This window comes from Lissotriton helveticus, chromosome 10, assembly GCF_964261635.1.
Source record: "Lissotriton helveticus chromosome 10, aLisHel1.1, whole genome shotgun sequence".
Taxonomy (NCBI): domain Eukaryota; kingdom Metazoa; phylum Chordata; class Amphibia; order Caudata; family Salamandridae; genus Lissotriton; species Lissotriton helveticus.
Window position 1 is genome coordinate 1,112,788,490 of NC_136071.1, and position 27,739 is coordinate 1,112,816,228.

Genomic DNA, 27,739 nt, shown 5'->3' on the forward strand with positions numbered 1-27,739 from the left:
ACGCTGTAAATAACGCTATAATCACACCTGCCATGCAAATCCTCATGGCCACGTTCTACCCGCCGCTCTAGGTCGTTCACGCACCTTAGAAGCCGGCAACATGTTGTGTTACCAATATACAATTCTCATTGGCTCTACCTTGTATGTCTGTTTGTGTCTTTATGTTATATGTACAGTAAAGCAGAGGGAATCCCCCTCTAACACGTATAGCACCTTAGCGAGTGCGACACTTTTCAACACACACCAATAACTTAATATAGTTTATTTACTTTATCACCCACACATACTCATTGGTCCTGAGGAAAGCCAGTTGTAAACAAAAGGCCTGGCTGAAACATGTAGACCACATAGGACGTCGGAGCTCATAATTCACTCCACAACGTCCACTTGCCTTTTTAGCTGCTAGCAGGGGCCCAGATATTAAAATTATCCTTATACCCTCGGGAACTGGGACCACCTGGGACCACCTGCATAGCTTTTAAACATCACGTTCACACCCACTTATCACAGCATACTCAGTAAGTATACCAGCTCCTCAGTAATCTGGAGTCGCAGCACACCCGGGACACATTCGGTGTCACTGTGGTGGGCCCGATGATGAAGCATGCCACCAACTAGGTTGGTGGGTGAGGGCTTCATGACCAAACCTAATGGTTTGCCCACAGACGTACCCTCTGAGTCTCGCCAACACAACTAAGCTAGTCCTTTCTTGATATTACTGCATATAAACCAGGGGATCCGGACTAGCCTATCTAGTCCTCTCTCTCCATTTTGATTTGCCTTTCATTATTTACTAAACATTTTAAAAATACCCAACGTGGATTTCGTGTTTTTCGATGTACATCGCCTCCGGGTAAGTTGTGTGAGGTGAGTGGGTCACAGCCTGGTTATCTTTCCACCATGTTTGTAAGTTGGTTCAGACCTGTGCTCGACAGGGGGATCTGAGAGTCTATCTGAGCTGTATTTACAAAAGGACTTGTAAAAATGTATCAAGTGACAAACAATGTGCGACACTGTTTCCCAAAGTTTACAAGTTTTTGTAAATTGGCCGCTCTATGGTCAACTAAAAACATACTTTGTACCGACACTCATCTATTTGTAAGAACAGGAAAAAAAGAATAGTAAAACACACAATTAAACACAAGTAGCGAAGCAACAAAGAGAAATTAGGAATTTATTCAGCAGACTTTGAGTAAAATGAGTGTAGAACAAATCTATGACTAACTTTCATTGAAATCACAAACTTAATTTTCTCTTTATTAGATTTTAATTTCGATGTGTTTCATGCTCCATGTTTTAGCACCGCTGGAAATCCAATATCTAGTGCAATTTATATAGTTCATAAATTCGGGTTTTTTAATTTGGGTCTTTTTCTTTGCAGAGTTAAGGTTTCCGACCTGAAACAAAGGGCGACCCACATACAGGGGTGCAGCCCAATGCAGTAATTCTGTATAAATCCTTATGACCGGTAGGAGATACCATGGTATATTAAGGGTAAATACTAACTTTCTGTGCTTTGATATACTTTTTGAAGAGTAGTGTCTTGGGCATCTAAGAAAAACAATGTATGTGTGTCTTTATTGACAGTCTTGACGTGTTCAACAAATGTAGCAGTGGCATAAATCAGTAGCCCTGAAGAAATTGCCTAAAATTTGAAGAGGCAATGAAACATGTCGGCTTGTGGTAATTGGGATGCATGCTTAGCAGCCAACTTTGCTTTTTAACAGGAGAGGTTACACAAAGCAAAAAATAAAGAGTCGGTAATCGTGTATATCTTCCTTTTTAAACACACATTTATGATTATTTTGTCACATGTTTTTCACTACACCCACTGTTTGTTTTGAACACTTTTCTTTGTGGCTTGATGACCGCCGATGATGATAACAGGGCTTACTTGGTGAGTACCTATCAGGTATCCCGATGGTGTTAAGGCCGTGAGGGGTCATCTCGCCTTTGCACACTTTTCCTGCACAGAGGAACGCACTGTTGTTTGGTGTTGCTTGATAGACTGTCGTAATTGGGTTGGAGCTTTTTATTAAAAACCTGGCATTCAACGTGATACTCACTACCCCGAGGGGAGATAATTGTAAAGTTACATTATGAGTTAAACGTTAGATTTTCTACATATTAATGCCTTTGGAGGCCCAATCATTGTTGTTTTGGAAAATCAGACCTGTGCTCGACAGGGGGATCTGAGAGTCTATCTGAGCTGTATTTACAAAAGGACTTGTAAAAATGTATCAAGTGACTAACAATGTGCGACGCTGTTTCCCATAGTTTACAGGTTTTTGTAAATTGGCCGCTCTATGGTCAACTAAAAACATACTTTGTACCGACACTCATCTATTTGTAATAACAGGAAAAAAAGAATAGGAAAACATACAATTAAACACAAGTAGTGAAACAACAAAGAGAAAATGGGAATTTATTCAGCAGACTTTGAGTAAAATTAGTGTAGAACAAATCTATGACTAACTTTCATTGAAATCACAAACTTAATTTTCTCTTTATTAGATTTTAATTTCGATGTGTTTCATGCTCCATTTTTTAGCACCGCTGGAAATCCAATATTTAGTGCAATTTATATAGTTCATAAAATCGTATGCACCCAAAAGTAATTATCTAAATACCAAGGCAATCTGGAGGAGCGAAGAGATATTTCAATGCTAATTAGCAAAAAAGGTCACGTATGGCAGTCAGTCGCTCTTCATCACTTAGGGATCTATAGTGAGATGGCCTGTTGGGGCTCTTCAATTTGTTATATAGGAGCCGGACAACTAGCTAGTAGAAGTTAAAATACAATTCCATCCTCTAAGATGCAGCACAATCAAGGAGGATAAAATATAAGAATATTTTGGCAACGTGATGGAGGATGAGCGAGGTAAAGGCAATTTCACAATTTCGAATAAGAATAAACAAGCTGACCTTTTAATAAATAGGCCATGGCATGCAAAATTGAGCATCTTTGTCCAGGTGTGTAACATGGTACTCTCCAGTACATTTGGTGGAGTGGATGCCTGCCATTGAGGGACCCCACTCAACCGAAGGCTTTTGTAGGTCTATAAGGTGATGAGAGAGAATTCACTACTTGCACGTGGGCAGGTACTCTAAATGTGGTTTTAGATTCGCCTACTAAGAAATGGAAGATATATATAGCACATGTCCTATTTTTTTGGTAGTTTTTTTGAGTGACAAACTTGGATCTGCAGAAATCAAGATGGAGAAGTTAGATGCCAGCGTAAGGTTGTTGCAAATTTGAGATTTTCCCAGAAGAGTGTAGGGACATAGGGGCACATGATCATTGAGAATTGCATTCGCAAAAGGTGCGAATTTTCAAAATTCGCCCGTTTGCAAATGCAATTTCATCATTTGGAATGCATCATAATTTTTTTACTTTTCGCAATTTAAGAAATCGCAAAATTGCGATTTCTTGAATTGCGATTGCATTTAAGGAATCTCAAATTGAGATTCCTTAAATGCAATGCATCAAACTTAATAAATTAGCGATTTCGCCAATAAGGGGAGCAAATTACCATGAAGTTGACTTTCATGGTAATTTGCGAAAACTTTGAAAAATGCACTAAAGTGCATTTTTCAAAGTTCCATTTTACACACACACATGCCCTTGGGGCATGTGTGTGTGCAAGATGTACTTATAGGCAGATTTCAGGGGTGCAACAGGGTGTCCTTTTGACACCCTGGCACCCTTGAAACTGCATTCTCAATTTGCGATTGTCTAATTGAGAATCACAAATTGAGAATATCTTCCCATTCATTCCTATGGGCCTCGAGGCCCATAGGAATGAATGGGGAGGTATTCCTTAATTGCGAATCGCAATTTGCGAGTCGCAATTAAGGAATTTTAAGAAATCGCTATTTTTTGAGCGATTTCTTCATGCATAGCCTTTTGCCATTTCTTATTAGTGAATCCTTATTTTTCGCTAATAAGGAATCACAAATGGCATTGTTGATGCATGTGGGCCATAGGTGCATGCATCCCTGCCTTCATGTACAAACAAGTCTGGCTGAGCCCCTGATGAGCAGTATATAAATGCAAAAGGAAAATAGTGTCACTGTATTAGATTGCAAAGGCACTAACTGAGCTTCATGTAACAGAATTAAAGTATTAAACAATGTCACACCCACCAACCCTAGCTTGTCAACAGAAGTATCCAGAGGAGCACTGAACTGAGGTGGATTTTCTACAAATTATTTCTTTGGGCACAGACAGAGATAGGTCTGCAGGGATGGATCCAAGCAAAATGTGGCAAATGGCACAGTTGGCTAGCTGGTCAAAACACTATTCTTTGCTCACAACATACACATTGTTCCGGCATTAGTGGAGAACAGAAATTAGATTGGAACGTTAGGGCTAAATTGTTTGTTCTTGTGTTGCCTGCATTTAAATGGAAAATGTACCCACTAGCCATTTATGGAGCTGGGCACTAAGTCAAAACAAAGTTCATTATTTCTTCTTGTCGAATGATGGTGATTCGAGGTAGGCTAAGTTGTGCCTCCTGGTATACTAGCAATGCTCAAAAATCTCAACTCTGGCAAAAATGACATTCTGCTGCCTAGTGATATTCTGAGCAATACAAAAGGGGATGATGGACGGAGCGTTTGAGCAAATCAAACACTCACCCCCAGTCAACTGATCTGGGTTTAATCCATCACCATTCTTTAGCTCACTCAGCCACCCCAGTTCAGACATGGCCATATGCAAATCAGTCTGACCCTGTGCCTCATGGGAACAGTCCAGCCCGAACTGCCAGGCCATGTCTTCCCTGGACCGGAAACAAGCATCCTGGGACCGGTTTTGGATGGTGATATTCTGAGGCAGATCTCTACTGAGTACGGTACTATAGTGGTGTGGAATCTGTTTCTTGAAACAGTAATCTCACCAGGAGCAGATCTGGAACATAGGGTGAATAAACCTTTTATTTATCTTATACTTGATTTGAGGGGGTTTAGGGAATTTTCTGTGTGAATGGAAAAGCGTCCCTCCCACCATAAAGACATTGGGGGATATTTACAAGAAACTGTCGGAGTGCGGCGTTAAGCCAAAATTGCAAACACCGCGCTCTGACAATTTCAAAACTCAAGGATGCTCCGTATTTACAAAAATGTGGAGCACCCAAGAGCGTTTCCCCTAGTGCTGGCACTCAATTTAGTCACCTAGCGCCAACGCAGGCACTCTTGCACCAGAGTGGAAGGGTGCCTGTGTTGCAATGAATTACTGTTCATGTGCAGGACGGTGTCCCTTCCTACACATAAAAAATCACTAATGGCGATTTGTAACTTCTATGTGCATTGCAGAATGCAGCGCATATAGAAGTTGCAACACGTCATTTTTTAATGATTGCTTATGAGCAGGGTGGGACACTTTCCTGCACATGAACAATCACTAATGGCATTTGCTGTTTCTATGTGTACTGCAAAATGCAGCACACATAGAAACAGCAAAAACGCATGTTTAAAACCAGGTTTTCCCTGGTCTTATTTTTTGCGCTGCCCCTTTATGGCAACCTTGTAAATAGGGTGCAGCATAAAAAATCAATGGATGTTGCGGTGGAACACCAACAGCAACACCCATTGCCTGCCCCTTTGCCCCAGCAGACTGCTGCGGTGAGGGGCATATTTACAAGGTGGTATACGTGGCTTAACGCCACCTGGTAAACATGGAGCGGGGAATAGTGCCACAGGAACGTCATTACAAGTGACGTCCCTGTGGAGCAATGCCCTTGTAAATATGCCCCATTAGATTTTCAAACTAAGATTTGATATAAAACCTCGTAGAAGTGATTTTAATATGTATCCTCATATTTGTGCCCCTGGTGGGCATTGTATTTGACAGCTAAATAATGGAGTTGTTCCCATATTTAAAATAACCGCACCTGGGGCTTTGACGCAGAGTCATTGGTATTCACACCTGCTTTTTACTGAGTCTGGGGCTTTGACTCACATACCTGGTATTGAATTATTGTTGAATATACTCTGTTTTGCTGTTGCAGCGGCAGTGGGTTGTGTTTGTTAATTGAATTCAATATTTAGTGGGGTTATGTTTTATATTAATTCTGAATTGTACCTGTTTGCATAGTCCGATTAATGTTTTTGTATCTTAAAGTGTGAATTACTTTGTCAACGAATCGATGATTAATTAAAAAAAAGTATTTGTTTAGGATAGATGGACAATTTGCTTGGAGATAATTTGACACAACAATTTTCTGACAAAAGCACAGCCTTGAAGGTTTTTATTTCTTCATTAAGGCAAGAACTGTGTTTTTTCTTGATAAAAGTAAGAGTTGATTGTTTTAAACCAGAGCAGCTTTGGGCATACAAGTAGAAAGGTCAAAGTCCTTAAGATAAGACGTCTGCAAACCTTGATTTCAGGTAATTGGCCAGCAGAAAGCTCAAGACTGAAGGTGAGCCATCTTTCACCAGGTTGAACCCCATCACTGGGGATATCAGCTAGAGCCCTATCAGACACACAGGTAGACTAGGAGGCCTTCAGGCAAACTTCTAGAGGCATCTTGTTACCAGTGGCGATGCAGGAGGCCAGGTCTGATGCCTTTGCCTGGGCATGTTACCGTGGATTCACCAGCACTAGGTGGACCTGCCTACTTTAGGCTAATCCTGAATGTTTCTTGGTCGCTATCACGAGGAACACCACGTATCTAGTCCAGCCTCTTCGTCGATCGGTGAGAAATCAACAAAGGACATAATTGGTTCTGAATTATTATCAGTGGCACCAGACTCCAGTTCCCATCCCAGCTGATCTTGATGTGTGGTTGCTGCCTGAACACCTGTGACTGCTTATTACAAATTTACTGGAAATCGACAAAAGACACATTTCTTTCAAACTCTGTGGTCTACACTTTTTGGGCTGATTCACAAAAGGCCTCTGCACTCATAGCGCCACTCATAGCGGAGGCCCCACAGTTGAAAGTCTCCGCACTCGGATGGATTCTCCACAATAAGATTTCTCATTGCGGTCGATTCTGCCCTAAGTGCGGAGACTTCCCTACGACTGAGGGGCCTCCGCCAAAAGTGCGGAGGTTCTTTGTGAATCTGGCACAGCGTGTTTCCAGTGTTGGAATCAAATGCAGGATTATTTCGGCGTTATTTTCCTGGAGAAGGTACTTGTCAACATAAAGGGCCTGATTCCGATGTTGGGCAGACCGCGACCGACAGGCCATCAGTGGCTGTCCACCGCCAGATAGACCTTCGGTCCGACCATCAAATTACAATGCAGGTGGCCTGACTGCAGCGGTTCGGGGAAAGACCGCAGCCTCCGACAGGATCATCTGATCCTGATGGGGCAGGATGTGAAATTGTACTCCCGACAAGAGGCAGTGCTGAGGCAGTCACCGCCATCAGGATTATGATGTCCCTTTCCGAGAGCCTTCTCTTGGCGACCCAAATGCCATTAAAAGGCTTTCAGAAAGGGACTTTGGGGACCCCAAACAGGGCTCCTGTCCCTTTTGGGCAACTGCAAAGTGGCCTTGTAGGCACATGTAGTGCCCCAACGTACATCTATGCACCGTGCATGGATGTGCGCAAAGTGCTGATTTACGCTGCGGCTTGTGTTGCGGCCGCAGCACAAGCCACAATGTAAATCAGCACTTTCTGATCACCACCACAGAGGTCATATCATAATTGGGTGGTCGACTGCTTTTTGGAGGGGTCTCCAGACCACCACAACAGCGGATTATGATATCGAGCAGTCCTACCCCCTTATATCATAATTGGGCCAAGGCTCTTATAGAAAAAGACTCCTCATCATAATCTTGGTTTGTTTGAGAATACATTCAAGCACATTTTTGACTGCAGAGCCTGGACTTAAAGAAACAAGCACATCCTGTTCTATCATTCCCATTTCAAACATGTAGGGGTAGATTTATAAATATTTTGCACTGGGTTTGTGTCACAAAAGTGAAGCAATCCAGCCCAAAATAATTTTGTGTTATTTACTTACTAACGCAAAACTTTATTGGCACAGGAAAGTAGCCTAAAAGTAACACAAAGCAGCGTGAAGCACTGATTTGCATTACTTAGCTTCATGGGGGCGTTACATGGGTGGTACATGGGCGTTCTCATGCAACCACCCATGTGTTTGGACGCAAAACCCAAAAATTAGGGCCAATTGAAAGGAAAAAATAAAAGGAGAAATATTTTCATTTCTTTCCTTGTCTGACTTTCCATGTGTGCAGCACTGTATAACACACATACAGGGTAGGAAGATAATTAAAAGTGGTCTAGGCATAGGATTTTGTACTGGTAGGTAACCCTTCCAGTACAAAATCTATGCTAGACTCATCAACGCGCCCTTGCACTATTGTGCAACGGTGTGTGCGTGGGTCTCGGCAGCAAAACTCTCGGGAGGAGAGTACCAAATCTCTGTAGATATGGCGCTGTCCTGCTCCCTCCCTGCCACAAAATGAAGCGCAGCATTTTTTGGTGCTGCAAAGCGTTGCGTGACACTTTTATAAATCTGGTACATAGTATTTAGTGGCACTGACAGATGCCGGTCAGCAAAGATATTCCTGTTGACCAAAGGGGGGTCTCTGAATAGGGCAGTGGTCATCCACTGGGGCAGCACTGGTGAGATCTATGACGATGTGGCGCGTCACCCACCAGGGTTTAAATCTCTCCTGTGATTTGCCAGATTCTCACCAGACAACAGTGTTTCATGAGGATCCTGGGGAGGAGTTCAAAGATGCTCTAGATTACAAAGTCTAAACATTTTTCTGAATTGTTTGATCAGTTTTACCACTTTGATTATAGATTATCTGAAAGGAATAGGTATAAGAAATGACCAGTGGTAAACTCCTGATTTTGAAAGATGTATTACAGTGGAGACCAAATCACAGGACTAGTCCAATCAATGCAACTCAGTAGAATTCAGAGAACACTTTCCAAGGAGGAGAGTAAAAATAAATGAGGTCAGAATAATCTATGTCGGAAATACAAACAATTTTTTGCAATCCATTCAAAGCACTGTGCTATGTCACACTCACCATCAATTTTGGAGTCTCATACGTTAGTTATGAAAAGGAATTACCCTTGAAATTCAACATCACATTATGTTTATTTTCGGAAGTCACCTGCATGGACTTAAGTGTCCCTGGCTATACTTAAGATTGAAAAGACTGCTGTAGCCCCACTTTAGTGTCCTACTGTACACGTTCTAGAGTTCAGCATGTACCTGTTAAACAGCCACTCCTTTAGGGGCTGTCTCTACACCCACCCCACACCTATCTGGCACAGGCATCACCAGTCAGGGGACCCTGCCAATAAAATAAAATAAAATGGCCTGAGGGCACATGCTGGTGGCCAGTTACCAGTAACCATACTACTGTAGCCGCGTCCATTAATTCTAAATTTGTGGGTCTGGAGCCCACGACTTCACACCCCATGTCTATGGAAGCGATTAAAAGGATGTACCTTGGGGGAGGAGCTACGCGGGCGTCCAAGATGGTCGCGTGAGCAGAGAGCTCCCGAGACCTGCGCCACCCTCTTGCGAATATCCTCAAGATATCCTGTTTATGATTATGGGCTTTTGAAGACCTACTCTCGCTGATTTTATCATCCTTTTAAAATTTGAGTTTGGACGTCGGAAACCGATTTTAAGCCGACTTTTGCTTTCTGGGCCCGCGCCTGACGAGACCGGGGACTCTGCTGCTTCTTGGGCCGAGGAGTAAGTCAACAACAACGGCCGGAGGGACTTCTCCCCAGTCGGCCTCAGTCTCGCTTTTGGTTTCAATTTCTCCTCGGACTCTTGAGTAACTATTCAACAAGCGGATCGGCTCCCACAAGCGGTGCAATTCCGACCTGCTGCAGTGTCCTGCCACATCGGTTTATCCTTGGCCTACCCCTCAACTGATTTTGTACTATTTTGGCCCTAACTTTCGAATTCTGGACTCCACCAACGTCGGCCATTTTCACCAGGTCCCGTGGGCCCCTTCGGGGCGCAGCTCCCAACATGGCCTTTAAACCTGAGTTCGAGAAGCGCAAGACAAAGACACCGGTCCGCGGGGATCTACTCAGTCTAATGTTATGGACCGTTACACGCAACCGAAGGGGTCCCCCTGCAGTACTAGCCGTACTCTTGCAGACCCAATGACAGACTCCACTGCGCCGACGGAGGTTTCTCTCCAGGACCTCATGAGTGCCATTACTGGAATGAAAGCTGATATGGGACAACAGTATGAGGCCCTTGCCGCCAAAATTGATACTGTGGCTGTTGATGTCACACTTATCAGAGCCGACTTGGCCAAAACTAATGAGAGGGTCAAGGCCTTGGATTTGAAGACCTCCAGCCTTGTTACTGATGTGGCGGATGCACAGTCGGAGATCGGTAACGAACATGAAAATAGGGCCCGGCGAAACAATATACGCCTGGTGGGGGTGCCGGAAAATCCCGAGGGCATTACTGTCGACCTTCTTGTGGAGGACTTGATCCTCAAGCATCTTGCCCCCGCTGGTCTCAGCAAATTCTTTGCTGTTGAACGTGCTTATCGTTTCCCGGGTGGGAAGATTAAACCGGGGGCCCCCCGAGGCCTATTATTGCGAGACTTTTCCACTTTCGGGATCGAGATGCTATCCTTCAGGCCTCCCGTGGTCGTGGCCCCTTGAAGATCGACAACAGTACTATCAACATCTACCCGGATTTCACTCCGCAGGTCCAGAGACAAAGAATGGGGTTCCAGGGAGTGAAGATGCGACTGCGGGACTTGGGCCTCAAATATGCGATGCTGTTTCCAGCTTGTCTGCGCATCGAATATGAGGAACGAACCCTTTTCTTTGATCGACCAGACTGCGCCAGTGACTGGCTTGATACACTGCCAAAAAGAGACGATCTTAGCGGACGCCCCGGTGGAGCCGAGGGGGGCGCATCGGATCAGGAGTGACATTGTGGTTCTCGACGTCCGGTTTCTTATTACTTGCTTATCAGCTGAGTTATGCCTATTGTTTTATTAATTATATGGTCGAGCCCGAGGGTGGTTCTGGTGTAAGGGGACTCTTCCTCCTCCTGGGTTCTTTGTGTAGTGTAGTTATGAGAGGGCGACAGGCACACTGCGAGTTGGGGTGGCTTTTGAGTCGTAAGCAGGGATGCAGGGTGGGGGGTGTTGTAACGGGGGGTTGTTGGGGGTGGGGGGGATTGTTATTGTTTTTGTATTTGTTTCTTTCACATGGCACTGTATTCTTTGCGCTCATCCTGCTGTGGCTGGGTTTCCGGGGGGGAGGGCAGTGGTCCTTTTTTGGGATGGGGGGGGTGAGTTGCGATTGTTGTCCTGGAACGTTAATGGGTTGGGAGACAGGATAAAACGTGGTGTAGTGTCTCAGTTCCTCCGACGCCATTCCCCTGATATTGTTTTATTGCAGGAGCCCCATTTGATAGGGAATGCTTGCCAGGCCATGAATAGACGTGGCTACCGACTGGTCGCTCACGCCGGGTTCACCTCCGGTTCTAGAGGGGGGGGGCATTCTGATTCGGTCCTCTCTGCCCCTTGAAATTGACGAGATAACACGGGACGACAGGGGCCGATATGTCGCGATTTCGGGGAGATGGGAGGGTAAGATGCTTTCAGTAGTTAGTGTATATGTAGTGTATATGTAAAGCGCTTAGAGACCCCTGGGTGATAAGGCGCTATATAAATCTAATATACAAATACAAATACAAATGTCCCCCCGGGTTTACAGGCTACTACCTACGCTGACCTTGGGCGGCTTTTGCTAGGGCTCCCTGATGGTCTGCTTATCCTTGGGGGGGATTTTAATTCTGTGGTCTCCGGCGACTTAGATCGATACCCGCCCAGAGATTTGCCGAACTCCCAGATGTGGCTTGCTGAGCTCCTTGAAACCTTCGGGCTTGCTGATAGTTGGAGAACGCTACATCCCGCACAACTACAGTACACGTTCCATTCTGGGGCCCATGGTAGTCTCTCTCGAATTGATTATTTCTTACTGCCTTTTGCCCAGTCCTCCTCTGTGCGAGAGGTCCATCACCTCCCTAGGGGCATTTCGGATCATTCCCCATTGTGGCTAAGTGTTGAGGCTGGGGTCGGTTGTGTGGGGAGAGTTGCTCCTATAAATCCATGGCATTTGCGAAACCCCAAGACGCGCTCAGAACTGATCAAGGCCATTGATTGTTACTTTACCGAAAATGTTGGGTCAGTTTCTTCCTCTGTTTCATTGTGGGAGGCTTTCAAGACTGTTGTTCGTGGTTGTTCACTGTCATTGATTGCTGCGGCTAAGAAGGCCAAACATGTAGACCTGGCGCGTCTCGAAGATGAGATATCAGTACTTGAGAGTGACCTAGGTGGAAATGATACCCCTGCAACTTTACACTCCCTTGCTTTAAAGTAGGCCGATTACAGAGCCCTGGTGACTGATGCTGATTATGAATAGAGAGCAACAGGGTCGAATATATGATGTGGGTGATAAGGCGGGTAAGCTCATTGCGTGGTTGGATAGGAAGGAGAGAGCGAATCGGGTTGTATCGGTGATCGAACGGTTGAGTGGTGAACGTGTGTCTGACCCGATTGGGATTGTTGATTGTTTTCTGGAACATTTCCATACTGTCTATGCTTCGGTGAGCGATAGGGATGAGTGTGATTCCCGTTTGTTGCTGCGCGATATCGCGTTGCCCTGCCTTTCTGAGGAGGATAGGACCTTGATGGATGCGCCCATTACAGTGGATGAGGTCGCTGGAGCCATTCGCTCCCTTCGATCTGGTAAGGCCATGGGGCCCAATGGCTTGCCCATTGAGCTTTACAAACTGCGTCCCGACAAAATGGCGCCCTATCTGAGGGATATGTTTCTCGAAGCGCTCGAAACTGGTCTCCTTCCTGTTGATCAGCGCATGGCCACCATTGTTGTGATTCACAAGGAGGGTAAGCCACGTGACCGTTGTGCTTCATACAGGCCCATTTCATTACTCAATGCTGAACCCAAGATACTCGCTAAATTGCTAGCTAATCGGCTGATTAAGGTTGTAGGCGACTTGATCCATCCGGATCAGTCCGGCTTCATCCCGCACCGGAATACCGCCCTTAATCTCAGGAGACTCCACGGAGTTCTCGCGAGAGCTGGGACTCTGACGGAGCCGGCCATTTGGGCTTCCCTCGATGCTACCATGGCTTTTGATACGATAGAATGGCCGTATCTTTGGGCAGCTCTCGCTAAGTTTGGGTTTGGCTCTAAATTCATCGCCTGGGTTCAGCTCCTTTATGAACGACCGTTGGCCCAGGTGGTTGTGAATGGCAGGGTCTCTGGCACTTTCACGCTCGGACTTGGCACCCGTCAGGGTTGTCCATTGTCTCCGGTGCTGTTTGCTCTCGCTCTGGAGCCGCTGGCCGAGTGGCTTCGTTGGGAACCCTCGATCAGAGGTATTCAGTGGGCTCCCGACTTTGAGGATCGCGTATCGCTTTATGCGGATGACAACCTCCTCTACCTCACATCCCCTAGGAAGTCTCTGAATGTGCTTTTTGATGTTCTGACCTCCTTTGGGAAGAACTCGGGTCTCGTCATCAATTGGACCAAGTCCTGTGTCTACGTTTTGGCCGGGGTTCTCCCCCCGCTGCCCCGAAGATTTCCGATTTTGGTGGCTGAGGCTGGTTTTAAGTACCTGGGGGTATATGTCTCGCTGGACTCTGCCATCCGCTACGAACGTAATCTCCGAGCCCCCCTCCAGCGGTTTAAATTTGACGTCCAGCGGTGGCGGCGTCTGCCCCTTTCCCCATTGGGACGTGCGGCTCTCTTTAAGATGATGTCGCTCCCCAGGTTCTTATACGCACTTCAGAACTTCTTTGATCCTGTACCTCCGGGGTATTTCCGTGAAGTTGAGGGCCTTCAGAGGCAACTAATTTGGGATGGGCGTGCTCGAATCTCTTTGCCCAAGCTTACCCTGCCATGGTATGATGGTGGCATTGCCCTCCCAGATATTAAACGCTACTATTGGGCCTCCCAGCTTAGTGCGGTCAATCACGTGACATACGCCCCTGGTCATACTCCTGCTTTTGCAATGGATAAACATCTCCTCCCGGGTGGGAATTTTAATAGGGCACTGTATTCCAGGAAGCCACTGGGTACCCTGACTGGTCCCACGAAAATTGCTGTGCGAGTCTGGCGTGATGCGAATGCTGCCATGGGTTGGGATGATCGGTGACACGGGCAACCCCGCTGTATGATTCTGACCGTTTGGGTAACTTGTGGAGGACGAAAGGATTTGATAAATGGGACACGATTGGTATAAGCAAGGTGGAGGATCTCTGGTCCAAGGGTAGTGTTAAGACTTTTGAGGCGCTCAAAATTGAATATGAGCTAGATGACAAGGAATATTTCTGGTACATTCAGGTGCGACACGCCTTGACCTCTGTCTTCCCCACAGGGACGGAGATCCCCGACTCCTCGCCTCTAGAAGACCGCATCCTCGATGGCCATGTGCCTGATAGTACCATATCTTTGCTTTATAAAAAGCTTATCAATAGCAGAGTTGACTTGCTTGAGCGCCTCAGAGCCTCGTGGACCGCAGACGGCTTGGAGCTGGATGAGGAGGATTGGCAAATGGCCGTCTCCTCCCCCAAGGAGGTGGCCATCCCAGCCCGCCTCCGTTTCGTCCAGCTGAAGATCCTCCACCGTATATATGTCTCTGGTCTGCGCCTGGTGCGAATGGGTTATTCTCTTGATGGGTTATGTAAGCGTGGCTGTGGTATGAGTGGGACCTTTTTGCATATTATTTGGGAGTGTCAGGATGTGGCTGCTTTCTGGTCTAGAGTGCATGCTATAATGGAACGAGTCACCGGGGTCTCTCTCTTGCCTGAGGCCAGACAATGTCTTCTCAATGTCTGGGAACCTACGGACTACAACACGGCCCAGACTCTTTGGGCGACTCTTGGTAACATGGTGGCCAAGAGGGACATTGCACAGCTTTGGGGCTCCCACAGATCACCTACTATAGCGGCTTGGAAGGAGAACATGGACTGGTGTATGTTCAGAGAAAAGACGGTGTATGTGGCCCGCGGCAAACCCAAGAAATGGGGTAGAATTTGGTCCCAGTGGAACAATTACAGAGGGAATGTTTGCACTCCTCCATTAGAATACACTTCTGACGTCCAGTTGTCTCCCTAGTTGGTGTTCCAGGCTCCTAATTGCTATTAGTATATACTGAGCCATCTCATCATCACCCTTCATCCCGATACATATGTCCTATCATACTATGCTGTTCGACTAATTCCGCCCTGTCCCTTTGACTCCCTGTACATGTTTATTTGCCATGTGAATGTGTTTTATGTTGTTAGTTTAAGTTCGACGAAATCTTAAAATCAAAACCTAAAATATTTGATTTTTGAATTTACACCATGTGCGCGGTTATAATGCTACGCCGCCTAACCTGGGTCACCTCGCTTGCGTGAAATGTGTAATGTCTGATGTCATAGCGGCCGGCCCAGTGGGATGTAGGCTGACAGCTGTGTATTATGCATAAATATAATAAAGGTTTTTAAAAAAAAAAAAAAAAAAAAGGATGTACCTTTCATGCATGTAGTGGACTCCAAGAAGTAGTTGCACAAACCACTCCACTATTTGCCCTTCACTGAATCTCTGCCCCGCTTTCTTGTATTCTCGGATTTTGCAGTCGAGGTCTCCACCCTGGAAAAAGAATATTGATTTGTTTGGTTACATGGCATGTTTGCAGATGCAGAATCGAACATGTATGTGAATATTTACGTAATGGTACGTGCATAGAAGGCACCGAGATAGAGAACAGCCATGTAGACAATAATAAAACGCAAATATCAACCTGATTCACAGATACCCCTACATATATCCCAAAAAACATACCCCAGCACTCCTAAAGATTAAAGTTCCAAATGTATGACCTTGATAAGTTAGAATCAAAGAGACAGAGGTCCAGTATGTCACAGGAAAACAGCAGAGATGTATTCATACAAATATTGTTCAATTTATTCTGTGCAAAGATTTAGAAAAGCATATATATAACAATTTCTGACAGGACTGTAAGCACCACAATTGTTGGAGTGAATACAGATGGAAGGACATTCTTTAAAACATAGTGACATAAATCAGTCCTGTCAGCATGCACAAAAACAGCCGACACGTGTTTTGTCACATCCAGTGACTTCGTCAAGGCTCTCAAAGAGAATTTAGTGATTGCGTTGTTAACCGACCATAGTTTGCCATTGATTATGCGTGATGTGTATATAACTTCAGGATCCAAGTGCGCTCTGAAAGTTCGAAATTTGCCCGTGGAGATTCGCTAGTTTACCGATAAGAAACCAAGATGTAAATTTATGGGCAGCTCCTGGTGGACTCTTATAGGCCAGTCTTGAGAAATGATAAGGCACACAAATCTGAAAGATGTCGTGTTTCCAATATACCCGACTGATTGAGAAGGCTGTTGTATGCCCTTAGAAGTCTGTCCGTGAAGATTTGCTTGTGTGCCGATGCTAATCAAGGCTATGATAGGCCCCTTTCTTAGAAGTGAACCGCCCTGTAGTCGTAGGCTCCAATGTAACCGATTTGCTTATATCCACACTAATTTGAAAATTATGTTTATGAATATCAGCATTTGTAAATTAACATTAAATGTGGTGTCTTACTAAACTTGAATTTGTGTTCGTAAAGTGACTTGTTATGAAGTACAATTACACTGTAATGGTCCTATGTTACTTTTGAGTACACCTGCTCACTGGGGTGGGTTTACGACAATCCAAGACGGGGGCACCTGCAATGGTGGTGAACACATGCAAGCATCTAGGCGGTGTCCACCCTGAAAACGATTTCCTTTAAGTGAGAAACAAATTTTGACCATATCCAACAAACTTCTGTGTTAGCAGCATATATTTCAGTTGAAAAGAAGAGTTCATCCTAATTTGTCCAGATGAAGACCTTGCTTAAATAATTATTTTGGGGGCAAACCGTCAACAATATTAGCGATCTTGGACTGGTATCCTTATACATTATATACCAAGCACTGATAGAACGTTTGATACCCTGTGTTGTTGTTCTTTAATCTTGTCACATCTCAAGTGGACCGCACCGTTTTTTTTTTAATAGGGCACTTCATTTGTGACTGGATTATGCTATGAAGATTTTGGTGATTTATTACATTCTGGTTTTTCATCCATTGAGCGGAGTTGCGGACATGCAACTGAGTTTAATGTAATATGAATAAGTCCATGAGGACCATTGTTTTTCTTGCCATACAACCTATCCAGGTTCAGTGCAAAACAGGGTTGCTCCATAGATTGTTATTGGCGTCTACCAAAAATGATACATATCCTCTGCCCTTTAGGGGGGGATCGGCTGACAACAGAATTTGAGAACTGAAAAAAATGTAAACATTACATTTAAACAGATGTTAACAGAAAACATATAATATTATGTCAGTTAATGGGAAAGTGCTTCTGTAATATATGTACATCAATGATTGGAAACATTATTGTAAGAGGGATATTAAAAAAACTATTTGAAGCAAATTTTTAGAGTTCAACTTAGACAGGGATAACTAGATCAAGATCTTTAGATGCCATTTCAGAACTGTGCAGCTAAAAGTGGCTGGGAAATAGACAACTGGAGCACTCTAGTTGAGGCTTCTAGGCAGAGGGACAGTCGATTATTTTGGCATCTTTTTTATAAAGGGGTAACCCATCAGGTCAGCGAAGAAGATTTTTAAATACAACCACATCTGTGGGAAGAGTATTTCCAGGAATTATATTCTGAAAGGGACTGTGACCCCGTTGGGAAGGCATTTGAGCTAGCGGAGGCCTACATTAAAAAGCCTGATGCCATGGAGGTCATTCGTTTTTCCTTAAAGGAAACGTTCGATGCAATTAGTACACTACAAAACAGGAAAGCCCCTGGGTTAGACAGATTACCAGGAGATCTTTATAAATCTGAACCCCACATGTGGGGCCCCTTGCTCCACCCAGTACTTAATGCCATCGCACACATGGGTGACATACCGGCAACTTGAAAAGGCGCTGAAATCACCCCAATACATCAAAAAGGGGCAAAAGGTGACCTTGCAAGGACAATAAGCCTTATCGGTGGGTCACAGAATTTTTTTAGCAAAATGATCCTTTTACAACTTCAAAGCTGGATAGAGGACAATAATATACTCTTGCATTTGCAGGCGGGGTTTAGAGCCTCTATTAGCACCCTCGACCAGGTGTTTCCGTTTCTCTTGCTGATATGGAAGGAGGTTAAACTACAGAGCGGCAATCTCTATGTAGTGTTTGCTGACCTGAAAATGGCGTTCAACTCCATAGACCGTACTAAGTTATGGGTCACCCTTAGGGATTTGGGACTTCCCCCTGGGGTGCTGCAAATTATAATTTGTTTACATCAGAACAACTATGCCAAGGTCAGATGGAACTCTGATGGTTGTTTAACCACCAGTATATCCATCATGAAAGGAGTCCGTCAGGGATGTGTGCTGGCCCCAACAATGTTCGCTTTATTTATGAATGGGCTTATATAAGGGAGCTGTATGATTGCGGATGTGATCCGCCCAAACTAGGTGGCAGGCAAATTTAAGCCCTGTTCTTTGCAGATGATACGCTGCTTATATCAAAAACTCCAACGGGCATTCAAAATGTGTTAACCAACTTTGCATCAGCCGGTAAAGATCGTGGCCTCGAAATCAAATGTCTAAAAACAAAGTTCATGGTCTTTAACACGATGACTGTGGCGCGAATTCCCCTGTGGTGCTGGCATTCTAATCAATGGGTGGGTTCGGACTGCCCCCGGCAGTCCTCCGCACACGCCCACCGTCACGTGGAACGGCCAGGGGCCATCCGCAGCATTGAAGGGGTTAACTCCTACAAATCCACTTAAGGTAAGGTGAGGCTTGACACTCAGCTATTAGAACAGGACAAAGCTTTTGTTTATCTGGGTGTAAGAATTAGTGAAAATCTGGCGTGGTCCCTCAAGATCCAGAACCCACCTATGCTACCCTTATGCCTTGATCTTGGCCTAAAGTCCATTACTCACTTTGCTGTTCTTAAGGCACTCACGTTCTGGTTTAGGCTTTGGACTAGTAACACCCAAGTTCCAGTCAAGGATGCAGTGGAGGAATTATTAATCCTCCAAAGAAAATCAGGCTGCCTTCCTGGTTTGGGAAAATCAAAGAATGGCTCTTTAGATTGGGGTTGGGAAATTTGTGGGAGGCTCCACACTCTATTACAAAGAACATGCTACCACAGTTTAAAGCAACCTAATGGAACTTTGCTGAGTCCAGGGCAATGAGTCCAGGGCACTTGACACTTTAACATCATGCTTTTTAAATGTTAAAAGTTGTTTTAACCTTGAAATCTATATGGATGATATTGAATCACCGCATGCACAAGCACTTTATATACAATTTAGATTCAGCACCCTACCTTTGAACGCCATGAAAAGTAGGTGGGCGAATGCCACTGTCACTCCTATGTGCCCGTCTTGTAATTTCTCCATAGAAACTATAGAGCATTATGTTTTTTTTGCCCTGCTTAGGCCAACTTGAGGAAAATATGGATTATCCCCGCTTGTAGGCTGCTGTTGTTTACTCGTCCCGGAGACGCTCTACGTGTATTTAGCTCTAATACCGCAAGGTGGCTTGTCTTCACCTTATCCAGGTGTCTCCTCTATGCCTGGTGGCAGAGATCCAGAGTAGTTACAAAAGTCTCACTGAAGCTGCTTTGGCATAAACACAGTGGGTAGTCAGAATGGGCTTCTAGTCCTAAAAGTTGTAGTAACAATGGTATGCCTTGTTTTACTCAAACACAATTTTAATTCATTTTATATCTTTATACAATAACTTTTAAACCTGTTTGCTATAACCAATTAAAAAAAATTCTCTTGGATGTTAGCACTGATTGATGAAATATTGACAACATATTACTATTGTGCATGGAGATTTCATTGACAGAATTTTATGTTTTGTGATTCCTTCTTGTACTCTCTATGATCATGTTATTGGTCGAATAAATAAATATATATATATATAAAATATATATATATATATATATATATATATATATATATATATATATATATATATATATATATATATATCTGCTTATTCCAACCTAACAAGCACGTCCCTCAGCTCCGGAACACGGCAGAAAGAAGGAACGGAAGACCCAGGATGCAGGTGAGTTTTTTTATTAATCGCACCTCGTCAGCATAACGTTTCGGCCTTCACAGAGGCCTTGGTCACATGACGCCATGAGAGAAGCGGACAGTTTTTGAAGTGCAAGTGCAAGAAAATCAGTGCATTACATTGGTTGACCTAACAAAGAGGCGGGGTATGTAAGACCAGACATGGAAAACATACTAATTTGTTATGCATAATGGGATAATCCCCGGGAATACAAAACAATCACTTGTAAAATTCATTAATAAATACATAATTTAATCCGATAAAAACGGTATTCTTTACTATATACAACAATAAATGTAAAATACTTAAATAAGCAATGCATTATAGTATTTACAAGATAAAAAGTTGTAAAACATTCGGATTAAAACCACTAATGAATTAATCACCTCCTTACAGTAGTCTGTTGGTGTTAACATAAATGTTAAGTGATGTTCGTGTTGGCTGGATATTTTAAATTCAGGCCACACTTTCCCTTTAGAGATTTTATTCTATGCTGTCTAATGGGTCACCACCCTACCACCAACCCCATTTGTGCAACGTCTTAAATAGAACGTCCAGTTTTTCCAAGGACAACCAACTATATGTGAATGTGTAAAAAACAAAATAATTAAAATCAAGTAATGCAAGATGTTTTGTGTAGGTTACTCCTAACCTACGGCAAATACTTAAGGTGACACACAAGGTATATGAACAGGACGACAATATATTTACACTGACCAACCAAGCTGGAAGTACATTTTAAGTTGGTCTAGTGAAAAAGGTGTAGGCAACCATTAAATAAAATCTAGATGACCCAGACACATTGGACAAGAATATTGAGGTCCCGATTATTAGAGGCAAATATGGAAATCTTCTGTAGAGTTAAGACCCCGCTGGGTCTTGCTGTCCATTTCTAGAATGTATCTAGTTTCTAGTGCTCTTAGTATGCCCTCTCTATCACCACCTCTTCTCAGAGGACCCACTGTGTCAATGGCATAGTACCTAAGGAGTCCACTGTTGTTGTTATGGCACTCCTCAAAATGTCTGGCAACCGGGTATGTGGCGTCATTGGTGTTGATCGCCCTTATGTGCTGGAGTATCCTTTTGTGGACCTGCAACTTGGTGCTACCAACATATTGCAGGCCACACGGACACTCCAGCACATACACCACGTACTCGCTCTTACAGGTCAGTTGTTTATTGATTTTGCGGGGCACCGGGGAGAAAGCTTTTCTGATTTATATATATATATATATCTGTGCAGTATGATGCTAAGGAAAAATCTGCAACTCAACTTCAACTTATGATGACCGCTACAATTTCAACTCACAATGCAGGAAATTAAATCCTAGTACCATTGGATCAAAAGGTGGCCTCGTAGATGCCTGAATCTGAGAGGATAGATCATGCTCTCTCACTACAGGAGTACTGCCTCTTTCCGAAAGGGAAGCAGAGGCATTACTTGCTACTCCAACTCAGCCTACTATCCCTCTAGCTACATCAAAATGTGTTAAAGATGCATGAGACACTGTAGCTCAAAGGCCAGACGGTCGGTCAGCCAGTCATAGTTTTGAAGTAGAATGCTCAAATTTGGGAGACTTTTCACGCCACTTCATTTTCTGCTTGTTCTATTAGAAGTAATATTCCAGATTCATGGAAGGGGAGTATTAATCTCAAGAATGGATCTCATCTTCACCCACAGCATTAGAGACAGGTCGCATTACTCTGCATCATTGGTTCATTATTTGCAGCATCTCTTATGGGGCATTTTCAAACTTGGGAGACTAGTCATGGAAAATGTTGTTCAAGGAAGTAGGTTTTCACTAGAATCCAAGCAATCACAAATTTAGATAGTATCTAAGTGGGATAAAGCTGACGTAGGTACACTCTCATAAATATCTGGGAGTTATTCTCAACTACAATATGAACTTCAATCTTCACAAACAAATCATTTTAAATCCGAATGTACGATTCAAGAGGATTTAAAATTGCAATTATAATGAGTGAAGAAGTATTTCTCAAGCTGCTACCAATCGGAAATCAACATTTAATTAATGTAAATATGTAGCCCAATGACAGCCTTTGGAAGTAGCCAGCCTTGTTACCGTGAAAATCGTTTTTAGGGATACTTCACTGTAAGAACATACTCAACATTAATTTCTGCATGTCCTACATTTAAATATCATGCACCCTGACCTTATGGGCAATACATCATATATTGGCTTCACTTATTAATATTGAAAAGGGCACTTCAGGCCTATCAAATGGTGCATTTTGACAGGTTGAATTTGCAGTTAAAGCTGCCACGGCCAGGCTACCTGTGTTCAGATACCAAGCTACGCACAATTACAGTCTCTCATACACAGCCTGCACATGTGCGAACACACATGTGCACACGTGTTCACATGTACGCAGCCCAGGTGCCTCATACCCTACCTGCATCATGTTGGCCTTAGTTTAAAGTGTCTCTGGCGTTAAACACATGCAGCCCAATTTACCATGAAATTACAGTGAGTGAGATTCGGGTAGTGAGACAACCACAATAAAGGTCCAAAAACTGTGTGATCCAAAGGAAAGAAATCTGGGGTGACTAAATTGGTGTGACAACAGCGATGTAGGTCATCTGGGTCATATTTGTGCCCTCTAGAACACTACAAATATTCCCTAATACATTGTGGTCCTTGCACTATTGTCCCTTGATTCTTATGGTAGGTTCACCAGAAGTAGAGAGTATGAGAGTGCACATATTCTCACTCACTCATTCAATGTTAGACTCTGCCTGTCGACCCATCAAATAAAAAACCCAGTCAGGTTTTCACAAGATCCTCAATCAATATGTATGAGCAGAATTTCACAAAATTAATATCAGCAAAGATAATTTGCATATGTGTTGGTCATTCTGAAAACTCCACTGACCTTTCACGTGTACGGGTTGATAACTCCAGCCATATTCATTATGTCCTTAAGCCTTCCTGCTCTGTCTTCAGCATGACAATTGCCTTTATCGCTGCTCCCTTCATTACACCTTGCTGCACCATGAGACTTTAGTGACATCACAGCTTTCCTACTGTCTCACCAGACTGAAAACTTCCTCAAGGAATCCATACTTAACATAAAGCACTTCTGAAACTCCGAACAGTTTGCAAAAGATGCTGATCTCTGGTGAATTTACCTCAGTGAATCTGTAAACTTTGCATGTGGTTACAAGGGTTCTTAGAGCCAACATGCAGATAACCCCACAGACTACAGTAAATTGTATGTGTTGTGTTTATCCTAGGGCCTTTGAGGTATTCTGATGCTAGTAGGCTCTGTACTTTAGAATTGTTTGTCACTTAATGTTCCAATTCATAGCAGTTGAAGATTGCCTGTCACAGCAGCAGACAGTAGTGGTCCTGCATAAGAAAAAACTCTAGTAGTTCCTTCATAATGTTGATGAGTAACCTTAAGAGGTGTGACTGGTTTGGTGGCTTTTCAATATGATGATCATGTCTTAGGGAGAGATGTGCATAAACATCAAAGTCTGTTTGCTGTCTTGTGTGAATTGGAAAAAAGGTTTGACATAGAAAGCAGAGAAATGTGTATTTAAATGTGGTGATGTGAGATATTTGTGACACAAGATGAAAATGGAGGAGATCGAATCTGTTGCTTTAACAAGGGGAGAGCAGATCAATATATATAAAGCAGATCTATCAACTTTTCAAAACATCACCAATACTTTTAATCCCATGTATATTTTGATAATCACACAATGGAATGTTTATTAATGTCGATTATTAAAATGGTACAAAAAGGTTTTATTATAACATGTCTGTGTTTCTTCTTTTTGCATAGTTTTTATTTTCTATGTTTTGTGGGTGAATAATGTGAAAGTAAATAGTCAGACATGCTTTTAAAATAAGTGAATAAAACCAAGATGTCTCTGAGTCTTTCTTTTAACATTTTTTAGCCCAAAAATGCAATCAATGGGTCAGATTCTCTTCACTTTGAGTGACAGCATTTAGCTTCGGAGCATGTGCACGTCCACCTAAAAAGCAGTCAATTTCAGTGCCAGGGCCGGTTGAGCAATCTCTGCTTTCATTACATGCTTTTTTTCATTCGTTTTTTTTATCAATAGGTCCTTTTTTACTTATTTTTGTTGTGCCCCCATATGCATGGTATCTTTATACTGAGCTTTGTCACTCTTAATGTCGGTTGCATATGTTTGCAAAAACAAATAAAATAAAATAAATAAATGAATATTGGAGGCCTGACATTCTGACTTTGTCAATGTTTGTTCTTTTTGAACAGGTTGAAAAAGGAGACATCAACTTCCACTGCGAATTAGGAAACAAACATTAAAAAAGCCAACAGATTTGCCTTGCATTTTGTGTCCTTATATAACACTAAAAATGTGCTGCAGAGAAAACAATGAAAGAAAAAACGATGTATTTTTCTATACAGTGCACCAAGGCCCCTGTTACGCCATTTTATCGGCCTGCATGAATTTGGAGAATCGCAGCTGAACTATTTACACTCGAATTGCCCAGGGCCCCAAACTTCCAAGGGGCCCCTGAGAAAGTGAACTGTCTCTCTATCTCCCATCCGTTTATTTCTCCATCTCAACCTTTACGGTTTTATTTAATATTGTTTGGCACCATGGGGTATGAATAAACAGAAGATTGGCTATACAAAGCTGTTCTGAACAGGGGGCCCTAAAGTTGTCTAGAGCTCGAAAAAAACCTTAAGATGACATTGAGCACAAGCACCACATGTAAGCAGCAGTACAAGATTCCCTCCATAGGAGAAAATAAATATTCCCTACAGATACACTTCTGTGCTTCGTTTGTGAGTATCAAATGTGCTTGTCTAACAAAGGACAGGGGACCAATGCCTGCGTTTGGCTTCTAGTAACTTCCTTAACAAGCATTAGCCTTAACGTAAGGGCTCAGATATGATTTCCTCCTAGACAAATCCTAATTTCCCTCCTGAAAATAGTTTTAATCAAATACCAAACCCCCCAGTAAAATGCCACTTGCCTCGACTCCCCATTTATCAGCATGAGAAAAGGTGTAGCGCCAACTGTGCCATTTGGCAGATTGATGGCGCTTCGTTGCCCAATTAGCTGCTAACCTATTTGGTAGGAAGAGTTAAAGCCCCAGTGTGCTGGCAGCGCTACACTGTGCAAAAACAGATTATATATCATGCAATATCAGAATGCCTTGATCTTTCATAACTAGGCAATGTCTGATTAGTTCCGAACGACTCTGCAAGGAGAACCAGCCCTTAGAAACAACAGTAAAAAGTTATATTTTCATCAATAGTCACACAGCTCATGTTCCATAAACATGCCTGTTGAGGCAGAATTGCACGATGGACCAATCACTGCTGGGAGACGTCAAGTTTGAAGGTCAAACCACTAATCGCAGTATCCAAGGCAGCCTCAGACAGTTTGTCAAACATTCTTCTGGGCTACCAAGCCAGAAAGTTCAGAGGTCACTCTCATTTGCCAATTCAAACGTCATATCCCAAAACGCATATTTGGTTCTTTTTTCATTAGCTTCCTAAAACGGGCGCCTTTTGCGCATCAAGATACAACGGGAGCTCCAAGGTCAGGGGCTGATGAGATAATTGCCCCCTCTGGGACCCTCGAGGAGGCAACAGCTTTATTCAGAGTGCTCTCTTCACGTCAGTGGGTCCCAGCGCTGAATTCATATGAAATACAATAACCAGTGCCAAGGCTCAATTATGTCTTTTAAGGGTCGCTCCGAGTAATGCCAGCACTGCCCCTATTTTCATATCCCTTAGTTGCTATATCAATTCCTTGATATTGTGGCTGGAAATTTAAACCCAAACTAAATGTAGCCGCAGCAAACCGAAAGCAGGCAGATGGTTCTACGATCACATAGTAACTGGCGGGGAGGTACGCGGGAACGGGAGGGCAGACTGGTGCCCTGGCTGGAATCAGCCAATAGCCATCTAGCTATTGAGCATTCCTGCTTGGGGGCATTGTGATGAGACCTTGTGTCGCACTGCCTCTTCTGTACTTTGTCCCTAGTAGTGATGGAGCGAGGGTTTTTAAACATCAATCTTGGTATAGTCATCAAAGATAATCCCCTACAGGGCGTATGGACCTTTGGTAGTCGACTTGAAGTGTTGAGGGAGAGTGTTGGACTTGGCCTTTTTTCCCCGAAATTTTTCGCTTTTCAGTCCCCCCCCACATTTCAGGATGTCTCCCCCATGGTAGAGAAATGTGAGAGAGCGCAAACTGACTTAAATGTATGAGTGCATCACACTTACCTGTAGTAAGCACAAATCGTGAGGAGAAATGCCATGAGTGCTAATAGTATCTGTAATTATATTCTGAATGTATAGCTAATGTAGAGATTTAAGTAGAAGTGGAACTAATACAGAAATGTGTGACATTATATGATTTTAGTAGATGTGATTATTTTTGAATCTATGTCGTGTAGCTGTTAAAATGTAAGATGGTCTGTGGTTAAACGCAGAATGTGGTAGGCCTCAGGGCCAGAGCTGGAGGGAAAGGGAAGGTGTTTCTTTTCACGACACAGATTGTATTAATGTTTTGGTCATTGCATTAATGGGCCAGGATTTATAAAAATGTTTACTGAATAATAGAATAAGAGTATTAACATGCTTAATTAATGAAGAAGTTGAATGCTATAATCATTATGAGAAATATTGTAGGCCTGAAATGTTTTAACATTGATTTACACGTACATGTCTGGGCTGAGAAATGTTGCAAGCCTTTTTGGAAGTTTATGAGAGTTGGGTTCTTGGCTGCAGATATCTGTCTGCACAGGAAAAGGGGGGATCCAATTATAAATGAATGAATAGAGGTCTGTTCAGTAGACGGCCCAGACATGGAGGAGGGTTCTGGAATGTTTGAGGGGTATCAGCGGGCCGGAGAAGAGTCTGAGAAGCAAGGTCAACTCTAACGTATGAGGCCCAATACAAAGCATCATGGAAAAAGCCAGAAGCTACACCACGTGAGGGGCGTCTCGCAAGGGGCGTCTCAAATGTTGTTGACTGTTTTGTATTAGGGACAGCACCCCTGGGTGGAGTTAGAGCAGATACCTGAGGACCCTTTAGAGAGCGGATGGGTAGGCAGAGAGGGGTCATGACTGGAGAACTATAGGTTTTCACCAAGAGACTTAGAGTGAGTGACTTCCCTTGGGGGTCATTCACCGCTGACACCTTTATTTAGGTTGGGACTTGGTTAAGTAGGGATACCATCTAGAGCAGGGTAGGGACAGCCTAACCTGTGTGTTTTCCTCCAACTTAAATGAAGGAGAGATATGCGTCAATGCTGATAGCTTTATTATTCTTAGAACTCGTGTTAGTGATTTCCGTTGCTCGTCTGAGGGCTTTCCGAGAGCACATGTATGTAATTGGACCTGTGTATCTCGTGAATCTCATTCTGAGATGCCTGTATTTGCAGCTTATCATTTCCTTACAATAAACTTTTGAAAGCTAGAAGTTGTTTGTGATCTTTGGGAGCAGAGTCCTTTATTGGGTGAACTAACTTGGAAATGGATGTACCTTGTACCTTAAAGACAGGCAACAAAGGTTCAGTCGACCAGATCGAGGTTTAGA

At 43.4% G+C, this 27,739-nt stretch overlaps 1 protein-coding gene across 1 annotated transcript in view; it reads right to left on the bottom strand.

Annotated features, from left to right (window-relative positions):
• The window catches only part of NEK11 (NIMA related kinase 11), a 968,483-nt gene that overhangs the window by 648,156 nt on the left and 292,588 nt on the right, over nt 1–27,739 (bottom strand). The window contains exon 3 of the mRNA XM_078663876.1: nt 15,533–15,651. Within this exon, the coding sequence (XP_078520002.1) occupies nt 15,533–15,651 (119 nt within the window). The remainder of the gene's footprint in view (nt 1–15,532; nt 15,652–27,739) is intronic.